The 16352-nt window shown below is 47.6% G+C and overlaps 1 protein-coding gene across 1 annotated transcript in view; it reads right to left on the bottom strand.

Moving 5' to 3' along the window:
- The window catches only part of NAT10 (N-acetyltransferase 10), a 43476-nt gene that overhangs the window by 17285 nt on the left and 9839 nt on the right, over positions 1-16352 (bottom strand). Inside the window, exons 4-12 of the mRNA XM_035012545.1 lie at positions 14678-14849; positions 13284-13406; positions 11606-11667; positions 9849-9963; positions 9644-9751; positions 5966-6099; positions 4639-4732; positions 4417-4515; positions 1047-1183 (exon numbers count right to left, since the gene is read on the bottom strand). Of these exons, the coding sequence (XP_034868436.1) occupies positions 1047-1183; positions 4417-4515; positions 4639-4732; positions 5966-6099; positions 9644-9751; positions 9849-9963; positions 11606-11667; positions 13284-13406; positions 14678-14849 (1044 nt within the window). The remainder of the gene's footprint in view (positions 1-1046; positions 1184-4416; positions 4516-4638; positions 4733-5965; positions 6100-9643; positions 9752-9848; positions 9964-11605; positions 11668-13283; positions 13407-14677; positions 14850-16352) is intronic.

The following is a 16352-nucleotide window of genomic DNA, read 5'->3' as shown; positions in this document are numbered from 1 at the left end:
ACTAAAAACCACCGAATTACACAAAGTGGGTAAATTGTATAGTATATGAATTATATCTCAAGAAAACTTTAACAAAAAAAGTAAAATCTATTTTATTTAAATATTTTCAGTATAAGTAAAGCAGACACAGTAATAATCTGTAACAGATAATCTCTTCAAGATGTGATTTCCACACAGAAATCTTTCCAATATTGAACATACATACTTACTGACCTGGAAAGAGCTCACAGTATATTGTTACATAAAAAAGCAAATTAAAAACAGTATGTATACATAGTTTACATTCTTATTCAAAATAAAAAAGTAAAATAAATCCATAGAAAATGTATAACAAAATTCTAACAGAAGCCATCTCTCAGTGGTGATCCTATCAAGTGACTTTTCTTTTTGCTTGCCTATTTTTCCTAATGGTTCTACAGCAAGCATAAACTAAATATTTCAAGTATCTAAACAAAGCTTTGAGCCATTGTAAGACTGCTGTCTTGGGGCGCCTGGGTGGCTCAGTCAGTTAAACGTCCGACTCTTGGCTTCGGCTCAGGTCATGATCTCAGGATCGTGGGATCAAGCCCTGAGTCAGGCTCCACACTCAGTGGGGAGTCTGCTTGGGATCCTCTCGCTCCCTCTGCCCCTCCCCCGACCTTGCTCTCAAATAAATAAATCTTAAAAAAAAAAGACTGCTGTCTTATACTAATTTGATAGTTGCCGTAACTCTGTATTTCCACATGGCTCCACAAGACATGACGTCAGTACTGCTGTGTGCTCTCTGAAACCTAATCAGGCCTAGAAACAGAATGATACCTTCACCACTTAGGTTATGAAATTCTTCAGTCTCGTGCTGCCCATTTACCATCAGACCAGAGGTGGGCACCACTCATTAATGAGAGACCGACTCCAACATGCACAAGCCCCAGTAGAGACCGAAGCAGCTCCCACAACTTTGACTTCGGGAACCGGACCGACCCGCCCTGACCCAGGCACGTTCACTCATGCCGCCTAATGGGCAAGAACCTACAACGGGAGCAATGACTCCCACTAGAGGTGCTTACCCGTTGATGGTGGATGCCATGAACACAAGGTAGGGGCCCAGGAGGCTTTTCACCAGGGGCAGGGGGATGGCAGCGGCTTCATCAATCACAACAAGCTCGGCCTGACCCAGTTTCACAGCATCTGCAGGATGTATATACTGTGGGGGAAAAAAGTTTATATTATCATCAGCTTCCCCAGGGCCACAGCTGTGATCCCTGCAAGGCCTCATAAAAGCCACTCTCTGTCCTCTCTCTCTTTCCCTTCCCAGTTCTTCTTTCTCTCATTCCTCCTTCCCACTTTTCCTTGGCAGGATAAAACAGAATGAGCTCAGAGACAGACACCTGGGTTCGGAGGTGCAATCACCAATTATGTGCTCCTGGACAGGTCACTTAGCCTCGCGGCCTCCGACTCCTCTCCACACTGTGGAAGAAATACCTATCTGATGGTTACTTGAGAGAAACATCAGGGAAATCTAGAAACATGTCCTGGCTGGTGCCTGGCCTAATACTGATAGGTGGGGTTTCCCCTTCCTTTCTTATGCTTCTCCCCAGCCTCGCTCTGGCCAGAGAGCCAGAGGCACAGCCTTGGCCCAGCGGCGGCAGCGGATGAAACGATGTCAGGTGTCTCAAGCGCCTGCTACACACTGGCTCCTGGGCTCCCTGCTTGGTCACCATCATTATTAAGGCCAAGTCTCCCTGAACTGGTGAGGGAGGATACTTCTAAGACTCGATTCCTTCCTAATACACAAACACTCACATGTCCTTAACTGTATTATTAGCTTGGCCACATAATACCACAAACTGGCCCTAAGTTTGGCATCCTTATGCATACAAACTACCTCTTCAGTTTCTTCAGGGCTTCCTGCTATTTTTAAAGTTTGTACAAGGCCACAAAGAGGTATTTTACAGGAGAGGAAGCCTGACGGCCAACTAACATAAAGACATGCAACCTCACGAGTAATCAGTGCAATGCCAAAGACAACCAGGAGATCCCATTTCACACACAGGTAAAAATTAAATAGCCATAAAACACTCAGTGTTGGTAAGAACTTGAGGAAAACAAAAATTAAAGAAAAAAAAAATGCTGGTGGGAAGGTAATCTGGTACACTTTTTTTTTTTAAAAGAGAATTTGGCAAAATCCAAGAAAGGGGGAAATCTGTGCATACCCTAAATCGAACAGTTCCACTCCTAGAAACATAAATAAACAGTAGCATAAAAATAAAATGCTTGAAATCAACCAGAGCTACAAGCTTCCATCTGGACAAATCTTGAAAACAAATGCTGAGTAACAAGGCAGGCAGAAAAAGGACAAGTTTAGTATGTTAGCATTTTACCTAGGAAAATACAAACACAAGAACTGAAAGGAAACACACCAACCCAGAGTAGAGTTACCTATGGGGAGTGGCAGAAAGAGGGAATGGGACGGGGAGGGCTACAAGAGGGGCTGCGACTGTGTCTAAATGCTTTACATCTTTAAGACAAAAATAAAAATGACTTTTGGGGCGCCTGGGTGGCTCAGTTGGTTAAGCGACTGCCTTCGGCTCAGGTCATGATCCTGGAGTCCCTGGATCGAGTCCCGCATCGGGCTCCCTGCTCCCTGCTCGGCGGGGAGCCTGCTTCTCCCTCTGACCCTCCCCCCCTCTCATGTGCTCTCTCTCTCATTCTCTGTCTCAAATAAATAAATAAAATCTTTAAAAAAAAAAAATTAAAAAAATAAAAAAATAAAAATGACTTTTAAAATATGAAATAAACACAGCCAACAACAAAATGTCAACATTCCTTAGGCTTAAGTGCTTAGATTCTGAGTGTTACCTTGATCTCTGTACTTTTCTGAAGTATTTCATTACAAATAAGATCTAACTGCTTTGCTGGAAGTCGAATGATGGATCAGGGAGACAGCAACTCCACTCAACTCTAACAGCAAATACACACCCTCAGTAGGGCCCCATGTCCTCGCCTGCCAAGGGGAAAAAACCTAAACAAGCACCTCATAAAAGCAGCAGAAAGCAGCCCCCCAGAGAGGCGTAGCTGACTTTAATCTAATATTCGTCTTTTTCTCAATTTCCAGCAAGAAGGAGGCCTCAAAGGGACCCAAATGGAGCCTCATAAAGTCAGGTCACCTCTTCTGTGTTTAAACTCCAGCCTGGAGACAAAGGGACTCTGGAAGTCTAAGCGGGTCTCTGATTACAAATCCAAACAGCAGCAAGGGCTGAGCCTGGGCATTTCAGGGAAAGGTTTTCTTTCTCTGGTTTGTGTATTTTTCTTGAGTTTTAACAGGTCTCTGTATTCTCACTGCCTGTCGCCTGCCCTCCACCCCACCCCACCATCAGATTTCCCCCCACTTCCAGTGAGGCTGAGGGAATCTGGCAAAAATGGGAAGAAATGTACAGAATGAAGAGATTCCAGAAAGAGACCTAGTAGGAAAAAATTAAGATCCTTAGGTAAAAGGCATAAACACTTACCATTAGTTACAACCTGGAAAGGTATACCTCCCTGACAGACAGATACATATACCTTCACAGGCATAAAGGTCATAAACTGCCAAGTTTACCTGGCCCAATTCCCACCCCAAGTCCGAAAACAATCGATGAGCCTCCTCCGCTGGGAGCCCAGGGGCCTCCATCCCTTCTGCAAGCCTGTCACACTGATGTTTCTCTATAATTGAACAAAACTGCACTTTGGACAAGTGCAGACCATTCAGGCTTCCAGAGCACTGGAGATTTATAGAGCTTTCAGGAAAACACTGTTTAAAAAGGAAAATAGGCCACTGGCTAAACCACAAAGATTCAGAGTACATCTTGCAAAGTTATTTTTCTCTTTTAAATGGAGAGGCTGTTGTTCTAGTTACAGATGCACCATCTCAAAACCTACTGTAACTAAGGAAAATCAGAACTGATGTCAGAACAGTGATAGGAGTTCTTTTAGCTGATTCGCATACTCATAATCCCACTTACTCGATTTTCAAGGGATAAAACGATAACTTTCCAACCTGGCTACATACGTTTGTGAGTTTGCTTGCAAGTTTTCCTTGAGAAGAGGCTGAAAATCTGGATCAGGTTTATCATAATACAGCAACACTGTATACAAGACACCCAGTCGGAGCACCTGGGTGGCTCAGTCGCTAAGCATCTGCCTTCGGCTCAGGTCATGATCCCAGCGTCCTGGGATCGAGCCCTGCATCAGGCTCCCTGCTCCGCGGGAAGCCTGCTTCTTCCTCTCCCACTCCCCCTGCTTGTGTTCCCTCTCTCACTGTGTCTCTCTCTGTCAAATAAATATTAAAAAAAAAAAAAGACACCCAATTTACATAGAACATAAAATGACATAAAATGACTGTATTTAAATACAGCAGGACAGTGGCCCCACACAGCAGGGTTTTAGAACGAGCCTCACCTGAATGGTCTGCCTGTGTTCTCGGAATACATTCACTCTGATCACGGCTTTGTTAAATTCAGGATTGAGAGACTGAATGATCTCATAATCCAGATGCTCCTGATGGAGAGAGTCAAATCAATGACAAATGTTAGAAATTAAAAGTAAGCAGACACTCCAAAGACTTCACCTAGATTTACACCCAGCACTGAATCAAAGTAAGTTCTTATCCTAATTTCCTACCTGATATTGCAGCGCGTCAAATCCTTTAAAGACAAATTCAAACAGAGTGTGGAGGTTATCAGGGCTTGGGGAGGTAACAAAGATATTGGAGTACCTATTGAACAAAAGAAGAGGACTTTTTTTTTTAAGGAATTAGGAAATCCAAAAAGGACGTTTAGGGAACAAAAGAGGAAAGAAGAGATTTTTGTTTGCCCTGTGACACACGGGATTTACCAGAGATAATGGCAGAAAAAAAAGAACACTTTTTAGGGAGGAAAAGTACAACTCCTCATCTGAGTACATTTTTCCTCCCAAACTAATGAGAACACATGAACAGTGAGAAGGCGGCACGTCCCGGCAGTCAGCTCCTGACATCTGGGAAGGCACGCGGCCGAGAGGTGCGTGCACACAACTCCTTCCGTGTGAGGAGCCGGTGTGCCACTTGCCGAGCCTGTGTCCTGGGACCAGAGGGTGGGCTCACGGCCATCGCTAGCTGTGCTGAGAGTGCTTCAGACCATGAGGCCCGACGGCTCAATCGGCGCTCAGACCAAGGCCGCAGCGAACCTGCAGGGGACCCTGGCTGAGTGTAAAGGGTGCCAACGGCGGAGCTGCTGACGGGCCCTCCTGGAGCAGCAGGAACAAGACCACAAGGCAGGGGCTACCCTCAGCCCCTGCACCACCGGCACTGACTTGCTGGGGAATCGGGAGTGACTGACTCACTGAAACTCCCTGAGCCTGGGTTTTATCCACTGTGAAATGCTTACGGAGCTATTAGGTGCACCAAGGAAGATCACACATGTGAGGACACGGTAAAGTCTAGGTCCATTATTTCTGCCTGTGAAGCTCTAAGTACACACTCTCCTGGCGACTGCATAAATCTTCCACCCAGGGCAAGAGAACAGAAAGGAACATCACACTCAAAGGCAGCTCCCCAAAAGCAAACAAGATGTTCTACTGATCAAAATCATTAAAATGTCAAACGTGTACTTTCCGCGGTCAGCAAAGATGGTCACATCCATTCCCATCTCCTGAAGGGTTTTAAAGTTTCTTACTCCTGTTTCTTTGCTTTTGTACATCTGTCCCACTTTTTTGGTGTGTCTGTTCGACTTTAAATAGTGATCACAAAGGTCCTGGTGTGTGTACCCACGTGCCTGCACGCACACGAGTGCACCACCGGGGGGACGGGGGGAGACGGCGTCGCTGTGTCTAGACAGGACCCACAGCCTAGAGAAATCACACAGGAGCCCGCACACACCCAGGGACAGTATCCTGGTCCCTTGCCTCCTATCTCGCACACTTACTCCTCAGAGCTCAGACTTCCCAAAGAGGGGCAATGAGACCTCCTTACCCAAAAGCCACTGCCCCAGCAATAGCCAATCCCAGAGCTGCAGACTTCCCCCTTCCTCGGGCAGCCGTGAGCGCGACAGTACTCCTCAGGGTCTTTTCAGAGATGCCCTCGACGAACTTCAAGACAGCTTTGGCCTGTGAAAAGAGAACCCTCTTAGGTGAGCTTTGAGAAAGACCAAGTTTCAGCCATCTACCACCACTATGGTGGAGACGTCGAGGCAAAATCAAAGGGGGCCAGTTCTTGCAGGCCAGGAGGAAAGGCTCAGCACTCGGGCTTCTCACCGCCTGGTCATCTCCTCTTAGTCTCAAGGCTTGAAATGCCACTCAGATGCTGGGAACACCCACTTCTAGACCTCTTCCCCACCCAGCAATCCCTGTATACACGCAACTGCCCCTACATGTCTCCGCTTGTATGTCTGTCAGACTTCTCAGACTGACCTGAGGGGAACCCAGAGTGTCCCCCACCAACCTCCTCCATCTACAGTCTTCCCCGTCTCAAGTTAACTGGCCCGCTGTTTAGGCCAAGAGCCTCTACATTTTCTCCCCACGCCCGATTCACCAGCAAAGCCCATCAGTCTACCTTCAAAATATATACAAATCCTACCATCCCTCACCAGTGTCCTCCTCTGCCATGCTGCTCAAAGCCCCCATCCTGTCTTCCCCCATTATTATAAGAGACTCCCAGTTAGTCTTTCTGCTTCCACCTTTGTTCCCCTACAGTCTAGACTCAACATAGCAGCCAGAGGGTGAATTTTAAAATTCAGCCTGGGGATCCCTCCGGCAGCTGTGCTGAAAGACTGGACACGTGAAACCTTCCGTGGGTGCCCACCTCTCAGAGAGTAAGTGCCAAGCCCTTCAGGGCCACGGGGCTGTGCCACATAACCTCTGTCATCTCCTCCTACTCTCGTCCGCTCACTCTGCTTCAACTCAGGCAACCTCCCTACTGGTCCTCAAGCAGTCTACCTCGAGTCTACCACCAGGGAGACTCCTACCTCAGGCCTCTGCACCTGGTGGCCCCTCTCCAAAAGCGTTCTCCCTCCAGATGGCCCCAGGGCTCTTTTCCCCAACTCCTCCAAGGCTTTGCTCAAGGATCACCTTCTAAACCAGGCCTCCCACCTCCTGCACTCCCGATTCCTCTTTGACACTGCCTGTGTTTCTCCAACGTACGCAGCACCTTCTACTACACATCAGGATTGGCCTGTTTCCTTGACTCGCTGTCAGTCTCAACCCACCAGAACGCAAGCTCCACGAGGCAGGTGTGCCCCTCCTTTTTACTGAGCCCAGTGCCTAGGGTCGCGCCTGGCAAGGAGAGCAAGATGCCAGAGGCAGAGGATGAGAGGAGGAACCACAACACCACTCAGGGGCCAAACTCTACTCCCCGACTGGGATCTGCCCTGGGAACAGGCCGAGACTGGGAAGAAGGCCAGATGGTCCAGCCTGGCCTGTCTGGTCCTGAACAAGGTGCCTGACACACCCAAGCAGCTACACTAAAGAAGACACTGAAGAGGGGCGCCTGGGTGGCTCAGTTGGTTAAGCGACTGCCTTCGGCTCAGGTCATGATCCTGGAGTCCCGGGATCGAGTCCCGCATCGGGCTCCCTGCTCGGCGGGGGGTCTGCTTCTCCCTCTGACCCTCCCCCCTCTCATGTGCTCTCTCTCAAATAAATAAAATCTTTAAAAAAAAAAAAAAAAAGAAGACACTGAAGAGACACAAGCCCAGGCAGATGGAAGGGAAGAAAGGGGACAAGCTCCAAGAAGCCCGAGTCTCTCCAGATGGAAACACTCAGAGGAGATCCAGGTCCTACTCATCTTAACTTGGTTTTTGCTGAACACTGTATTTTGCTCTTTTGTTGCTTACTTTTGAGAAGTTTTAACTCTGACAAAACATAACCAGGAAAAATCTAACATAACAGAAAGGTAAGATATCTGGACTAAAAATGCATTCTAGGGGCGCCTGGGTGGCTCAGTGGGTTGAGCGTCCAACTCTCGGTTTTAGTTCAGGTCATGGTCTCATGGGTCATGGGATCGAGCTCCATGTCCAGCTCCCTGCTCAGCAGGAGTCTGCTTGAAGATTCTCTCCCTCTGCCCCTCCCCGGCACAGATGTGCTCTCTCTCTAATAAATAAATCTTTTTAGAAAACACATTCTAAAACAATGCTAAAATGAAAAACCAACCCCCCCAAAATAATTTACAAAACAAACAAACCCAGATGACCAGTAATTATATGAAAAAAGTACCTGCTTTTCTCATAATTAAAGCAACACAAATCAGAACAGCGATCCTGCGTTCCCATGGCACAGGACTGGTAGGCTTAGAAGTTTAACCACAGCCAACGCTGGCAAGGTACAGGGAAAAAGGCGTTTTCACACTGTTGCTGGTTCCACGAACTGGTGCTACACCCATTTTAACACACACACACTCTAATCCAGCAATTCTTCTGGAAACTTATCCTAGAGATAGCGCGTATCTGTAAGAAGATCCTAACAGCATTGTTCATAATAGGAAAACAGCTGGAGTCAACCCAAATGCCTACTAGAGGACCACTTACACTGTACAGTGTAATCCCTTCGCATATTTTTAAAATCTCCATTTCCATGCACAGAAAAAGTTCCAGAAGAACACACAATAAACTGTCAATGGCAGTTGTCTCTGCAGAGTGGGACTGCCAAGTAGAAACACCATTTTCCATTTGTAACGCACACTCTTTCCTACTTAGTGATTTCTTTTTCTATGTATTTTCTTACAGCACTACTACTGTTTTTACAGCTTCTCCCTCTTCTGCCCTTTCTCCATCCTCTCGCTCATTTCCTCTTTCTGACAAAGGGGACCAGGAAGTGGCTCAAAGCAGCCTAGAGCCTGCAGCCTGGGCTGCATAGACGGCTATGTGGCCGATAATTCTATTTCTAGAACGAGCACGGAAATCAGCCTGCTGGGCCTCCGCCCCAAGTGGGAGGTGTCACTACAGCTGTTTTCCATCATGAGGGCAGAGCCCAGTGCCAAGAGGCCTGGACTGCTCCTCTGGCTCAGGCTGGACCAAAACCCTGAACACACCTGACAGCCTGAAGGCCTCCGGGCACTGCCCAGCTCCTACTCAGCCCAGGAACCACCAGAGAAGCTGAGTTTACCAGCCTGGCCACCTCGGTGAGGACAGAAATGCATTCTGGAAGCTCCCTCCCAGCCCACTATCTATACCTAAAGATCAGGTCCACACCACCACAGAGGGCCCTCTCAGGCCTCACTCTGGAATCAGGGTACAAGGGGCCTTAGGCTCTCCTCTCACTTTTACGCAAAGCTGAAGAAAAAACCTTTATGTTCTTAAAACTTAACTAAAATGAAGAATACAGATATATCACCCTCTCTTGGAAAAAAACGCTGGGGGGGGGGATCCTCTTTAAATTCAATCCCTCTCCCCCATCGCCCCCCAGACCCTCTACTCCCAGAACGGATGACCTGGGGTGGAGGGAGAGGTAATCCCTGGACTTTTTAGGAACGCAGATGACGGAGACTAGCCCTGGTGTTGCTGCATGAGTTCAAGCAAGAGAAAAGGTCCCTTCCCCAGGAGGATCCAAGTCCTGACTTGTCCTGACTTGTCCTGACTTGGCTGCCGTTGCTTTCTGTACGTTCTATTTCCCCTCTGCACTGTCTATCCTGGGGCGGGGAAGTTCGGAATGCCACACTCACCTGGTCTAAGGTCTTGCAGCAATCCACCAACACGCCCACAGGCTGGGTGTCCTGCAAGCTCTCCTTTAACTCCTTCAGCTCCAGGTCAGAAGGACCAAGACTCTCATCCTACCAGAGAGGAGAGGAGAAGGTTTGCCACTGCCACGGAAGGGTCCTCACAGAAAACACGGCCTCGCCCCGATTCCTGGACTGCTGGCTGACTCACCGGGGTCTGGGGAGGTAGGGCCTCAATACTGGCAGCGTGCGAGGAGATGGGCAGGATGCTGAGCTGGTCATCGATGACGAGACATTTCTTACAAGAGGCCAGGGAGAGAATAAATCTGAGGAACAAAATGGTCATGAGGTGCTGAGGGGGAAGGAAGGCAATGTCTACACAACAAAGGTGTGGCTTTTCTCCAGGAAAATCATTTGGCCCCGTCTCTAAGAATGCTAGGGAAAGCCAAAACCCAGTTGGAGGGCAGTGTAAGAGGATTCTGAGCCTCCTCTACAAGGCACCTGAACGTGTTTTGTTTTTTTAAGATTTTATTTATTCATTTGAGAGAGAATGAGTTAAAGAAAGAGAACAAGCAGTGGAGGGGGCAGAGGGAGAGGGAATACCAGGGAGCCTGATGTGGGGCTCCATTCCAGGACCACGGGATCATGACCTGAGCTGAAGCAAACGCTTAACCGACTGAGCCACCCAGGTGCCCCCTGAACGTGCTTTATACAGCAAACAAGAACACCGAGAACTATCTTGAGAGACAGGTTACAAGCACTCCTACTGTGCACAACCATCACTGTTCCCTGCGTCACACGGCCCTTCCCACACCCTCTTAGGCTCACCCCTTGAGGACTGAGCTGTCTCAGGCCATCCTTCAGTGGGGAACTCCAACCCCCCCCCCACAAGTGATCACCAGTCACACAGGGAAACAAACCCGTACATGAATGAATTTACCTTCGGCCACAAGGAAGAAAAAATAAAGACAAGGAAGAGACAAAAGCTCCCTTAAGAAATTAACACAGACACTCCTGTGTGTAGGAAAACATGTTTTGGCTGGAGAATTCAAACTCCTCCCCCAGCGCAAGAAGAGAGCCTCATGGGCTACTCGCACAAGCTTCCTTCTGTTCTATCCAGCAGCACGTGGCCACCTCCTGACCCACTCCATCTCCTGAGTGAAAGCACCAGAGAGGATGAAAACTGCAAAGGCCCCAAGCTTTGAGGCCAGGACTTCTAAACCTCAGCACTAGCAACATTTCAGATTCTTTGTTGTGGAGCTGTTCTGTTCACTTTAGGCTGTTCAACAGCAGCATCCGTGGCTTCTACGCACTAGATGCCGGTAGCGTCTCCCGCCCCGCCAGTGCTCTCCCCCAAGTCATGACACTCAAAATGTTTCCAGAGACTGGCAAATGTCCCCAGTGAGCAAGACTGCTCTAGATGAGGACCACTGATCCAGGCCACAGCTTCACATGGAGTTTCACAGGCTGCTAACTGGTGTTCCCTAAAAAAGGGCTCTGTGGTCAAATAAATCCGGGAAACGATCAGTTAAATAGGTCCCTGCTGCTGCAAGACTTTTGAGAGGCTATGACACGCTAAAATGAATCTTCACACAGGATAAACCGTATCAGCACTTCCCAGACACAACTGGCCAGAAATCCTTTCGACATAAAGCCCCTCTTAAAATACCAGTGTTCTGTGAAACACATTTTGGGAAACGGTGACCCAGACAAATTACCCCTCTGACAAAAGAGTAAGCTAAAAGCCAGACAGGAGGAGGACTTGGTTCAAGCCCCAGCTCCCCACTCACTTTCACTGCTTCCAGTTGGCTTTCCAACCAGCACTGCTGCCAGGATCTCACCACTCTGGACCCCTGTGCTACCTGCCCTCAGACAAAAGCACAGCTCTCCACTGGGTCCAAGACAAAAATATGCTTCCCGCCATGGCTCCCCACAATTAAGGGCCTGAGAAATGTGCCTCAGACCTACCTCTCATTAAATCTTCCCACCACATCCTGATGGGCCTCAGTCCTGTATCTTGAATGCACGTCCTAAAAGAAACAATATCTGTGAACAAAGACATCCCAAAGTAAGGATGAGGCTCTGGGTCTAAATGTGAAGACGTTCTAATAAGCAACCCTGGGATAAAGGAGGTGCCAGAGCTACTGATGGAAATTCACTCCTGCAGCACCTCCTGTGCTAAACGGCCCAACTGCTCTTTGCTGGAACTGGGATCATCAAATACTCAATGTAGTGTTTTTCATTACAACAAACTTCCCCTCATCTCAACTTGGACATCTTCCCACATTTTAGCCAGCATCATAAAATGTCTTCATTCAATAAAACGTACGTATCAACCGTGTGCCAGACATGCTGGGTATACACCGGTATTTAATGAAGCATGACCTCTGTTCTCATGGAACCTATGGTTTAATGGTTGGAGGGAAACAAATGAGTAAAATTCTGGCAAATACAACAAATGAAAAACAGGGTGCAGTGATAGCGAATGGCAGGGCAGCAGTTACTTACATGTGGTACAGAGGGAAGGCCCTCTGAGGTGAGAAGCGGACAGCCATATGAAAGGGGGAAGAAGGACAAACAAACTGACGTGGGCACAACGGTCATTCATTCATTCACAAGCATTTAATCAGCGCTTACTAAACGCCAGGCACTCTTCCAGGATCTGGAGTGCACCAGTGAGGAAAACAAAGTCTCATCTCACAAAGTTTGGAGACTAACACAGGAAGTCAGACAATAAACAAATATATATGTAACCTCAGGTATTTGGCAAATGCCCTGAACAAAAATAAAGCAGGTCACACATTCCAAACAGGGTGTGAGGGAAGACCACACTGACCAGGTGGCGTTCAGCAAGGACTTGAATGCAGTGAGGAAGAGCGCCACACAGATATCCCAGAGGCCACAGCAAGTGCACAGACCTTCAGGTGAAAGTGTAGTGGGCATGTCTGAGGACGCCTGAGGAAGCCAGAGGGGCCACAGTGGTGATGGGAAGCAGCTAAGGTTTGAGGAAAGTCCAGGTCACCGTATAAACGCAGCTCGTGAAACCCTGAGGCCAATCCTAACGCCATTCCCGAGCAGGGCCATGGGCATAACTAAGAACATCCACGTGGCAATACTGATGGCGTCAAGAGAGCAGCTCTGCATCCACTGGGACATATTCCCACTCCTAACCATGTTCTCGGCTTTGGATGGAAAATAGCCCTCCCAGAGTCGAAGCTCTTGCCAAACTGGGAGTGGAACTGGCAAATGTCCCTTCATCATCCACCAGGATGAGGACTGGTGAGGGCATCTGTGCGTGGTCCCTTTTTTGCAATAGACAAAGGAGGCACTGGCTTGGCTCTCTGCAGAATATCATTCCAGAAATGAAACTACGTAATAGCTGCATCATACCTGGAACTCACCAGTGTAGAATTTGCAAATACCCGAAAGCAAATGTGAAATTCAGAGATGCCCAGACACAGTCAGGGCCACTGACATTTCTCCGCAGTGACCTTCTCATTACTTACAGTCCAAAAGCTCCCAGCCCAGAGTTTGTGCTGACCACTCACTGGAACTACTGAACAGGAATTCTTAGAAGAACGTGGCCAACAGCAAAAATACAGCTTGATCTGAACCGCCAGAGTTCAGTTAAAAACCATACACCTACCATGGTCATCGTGTACAACTGCTTCAGTGAATTCATGGTCCGTAGGAGGATGACCACCAGCCCACCACCTTCCACTGTTTCCACAGTTCTGGCCAGCAAATTTGGAGTTAAAGCTTCAAAATCCTGGAAGAAGGAGACCTTGGAAAGGGCTAGTCATGCAGAGAGCACCCCCAGGGAAGCTCAACCAAGGGCCAGGTGATAAAAGAAGGGCTTCAGAACACAAACCCAAGACCAGAGCCCCCATCCAACTCACCAGTATGGACACACATACACACACCCCTTCCTGATGGGCAGAGAAGCGAGCCCAGCCCTGGAGAATAGGGGTACCTGGTTTTGTATGTCGTATGTGTCTAATAATCTCAGACAAAATCCTATTTGGGAAGAAACTGATTCCCACTTGCATTTCACAAATCCCTCATGTTCATTTTCTGACATGTTTACAGATAGAACCTGTCTGACAAAACTCAACTGCACCACATGGGGGAGCCACTGCCCAAGGGAGCCTTCTTCCCGGCAACCTGTAACGGCAGCCTAAGAACACTCCCTACCGCTCAGTGGTGGCTTGAGAAGAGGCAAAATGCTCTCTTCTTGTCTCCAAGGCGGGATGCAAACCAGCAGTAAGGGACAACCCACTGGAACGTAGAAAGAAAAAATAATAACTCCCAATTCATGATTTTTCCCCCTCATTTCTTAATTTACATTTCATAAGGTATGTTTTATAACGAATGTAATCATGGTAGTACAAGCATATCATAAACACATACCAAACTTGGGGATTTGAGCTTAGTGTTCTTTTTTGGGGCATGCGGGGGTCACAAGTGTCAAGGAATCAAAGGATAAAACAGACTGCCAGAGCTCAAAACAAAGAAAAACGTGAGATTTAGTCCATTAACTTGACTAGCAAGAGAATATTACCTGTGAAAAAAGGCCCCAGGTAGTTCTCTGTGGGGGGAAAACTGAGGGGATTTTAAGAACGACAGGGACTGAGGGTGTTGGTGGCGGTTATGCCCATCAAGCTCTCTGGGGAGAACGCCCGAGTGCACAGGTCCCACCGCTCACTGCTCACCAAAGTCTCCAGCTAGTTCTCCTAAGGATCTGGGGACATGGGGTCACTTGGAAGTTCGCAGAACTTTCTCACCTTCAGCTGGTTAGAAGCAGCTGTGACGGAGCATCTGTGTCAGCTCTGGTATCTCTAGATAAGTGCTGCTCTGAGTAGAAAAGTTTATTTTTATATGGGGTGAGGTATCAAGTTTGCTTTGGAGAGTGGCCAAGTGTTCTGCTGACAATGCTCAGGGGAGGCGGGACAGGTGAATCTGTCTCCTTACAGTCCGCCTGTTCTTGAGGGGAGCCCTCCGCCCTCGGACTCCAGGCACAGGCTGGAGGAAGCCACCCACCTGGAGGACACACATGCCGAAAGTGTTGCCCAGGATCTTGTGGGTCTCATTGTAGTAGCAGTACCGAATGTTTGTGGCCGCCACGAACAGTTCAAAGGGGTCATCTTGCTTTATGTTCAATGTCCCATTCTTTATTTTTTTCTGGAGCTGTCGCATTCTCTTCTTCCGGTGACTGCAATCACCCCCAACACACACACCCCAGGAGAGCCAGTTAACCAGACAGGCTATAAGGGTGGGAGCAGGAGACAGGCCAATGATCACCCACCCAGACCTTCAGAGCTAGAAGGGAACTTGGCAACTGTAGGGCTAACCCCTCCCTTTAAAGGTGAAGGAAAGCGTAGAGAGGTTGAGGATGGGCTTCAGAGGGAGCCAGGGGTAAATCTGTGTGGGGACCCTGCTAAGCTGCCCTGGCACCTTCTGCAAATACTTGACTTCAAACGAAGGGTAATAAAAGGACCTAAAAGCTCATATCTGGCCAGACCAGAGTTTGAAACCAACCTTGGTGATCTCATTACCTTAGCCTCAAGCACATGCTTCCACTACACGGTACCATTCCCCAGAAGACCTGGGAGAGGCAGGGTGACCACAGGTAGTTTATTCATTTTTCATAAATGCATTCATCTACTTCCTTCCCCAGGCTGTGGGATCAAGTCCTCAAGGGCAGCTCTTACTTAAGACAATACTGACAGAGGCTATAAGGGTTGGAATGGGATCTGGATAACTCTCAGGAATCTGGAACTTTTGTCTTAAAAACCCTGACTATCCAACTGTCATTTAATTCTCTCCTCTACAGAGAGAAAAACAGGAAAGCTCCAGAACTGAGAATTCTAACTGATCGAAATGTTACCACAGTCCTCTAACTGAATAGCTAGAACAAAGGCCCTCCCTCTGAGCCCGTATTTCTTCATCTGTGAAAGAGGCAGTTGGGCAAGGTGACTGTCACTGTCACTTCGGGCTCATGCCTTAGCCCATGACTTACAAGCATCAGCTAATCTGGTGCTCTGTCACCTCAAGACAGGGCTGGGAGAGCTACAAGAGGCACATACGAGATTCTTACAAGTGAAGTTGAGGGGTTAAGTTGGAAAGACAAATCTGCCCGAACACTGTGAACTGCCTAATTCTGCACCCATCTGACATTCACCAACTGCACGGCAGTGACACTCACAAGTCCCAGAAAGTTACCATTCTGCTGACAGGCAACAGGCCTTATTCTCAATCTGTATTAAAAATGCTTACCTGCCCTAATATAAAAGAATATATACAACAAAATACCTATTATGATTTACAACACAGTGATAGACAGCCAAATGCCAACAATGCCTATGTACTGAGATTATGAGTGCTTTTATTTTCACCTTTGTGATTTGTCTGTATTTTCCGTATTTCTTACAAGAACGCATTTATATTATTTTTTTTAAAAAAGCAAGACAATTTACTCAAAAACTAGTTTCTTTTAGGCAGAATCAAGTCTCTTGAAGACCAAAGGATGCTAACTAATCAAATTTAGCCTTTGGAACTAAGTACAATTAAAAGACTCTTAGAGCCCGTTAAACGATGCATTCAACTCAAATATTATCTGAGCACCTACTACAAACATGTCAGATCACTTGAAAATACGAAAATATAAAAATAAGCAGGCGAGGCCTCCTAACTAAATGAACTTACTGCCTGGAAG

Source organism: Mirounga leonina, unplaced genomic scaffold (assembly GCF_011800145.1).
Source record: "Mirounga leonina isolate KUSES-001 unplaced genomic scaffold, KU_Mleo_1.0 Mir_166, whole genome shotgun sequence".
NCBI classification, from domain to species: Eukaryota; Metazoa; Chordata; class Mammalia; order Carnivora; family Phocidae; genus Mirounga; species Mirounga leonina.
This window is presented reverse-complemented; position numbering and strand designations above follow the sequence as displayed.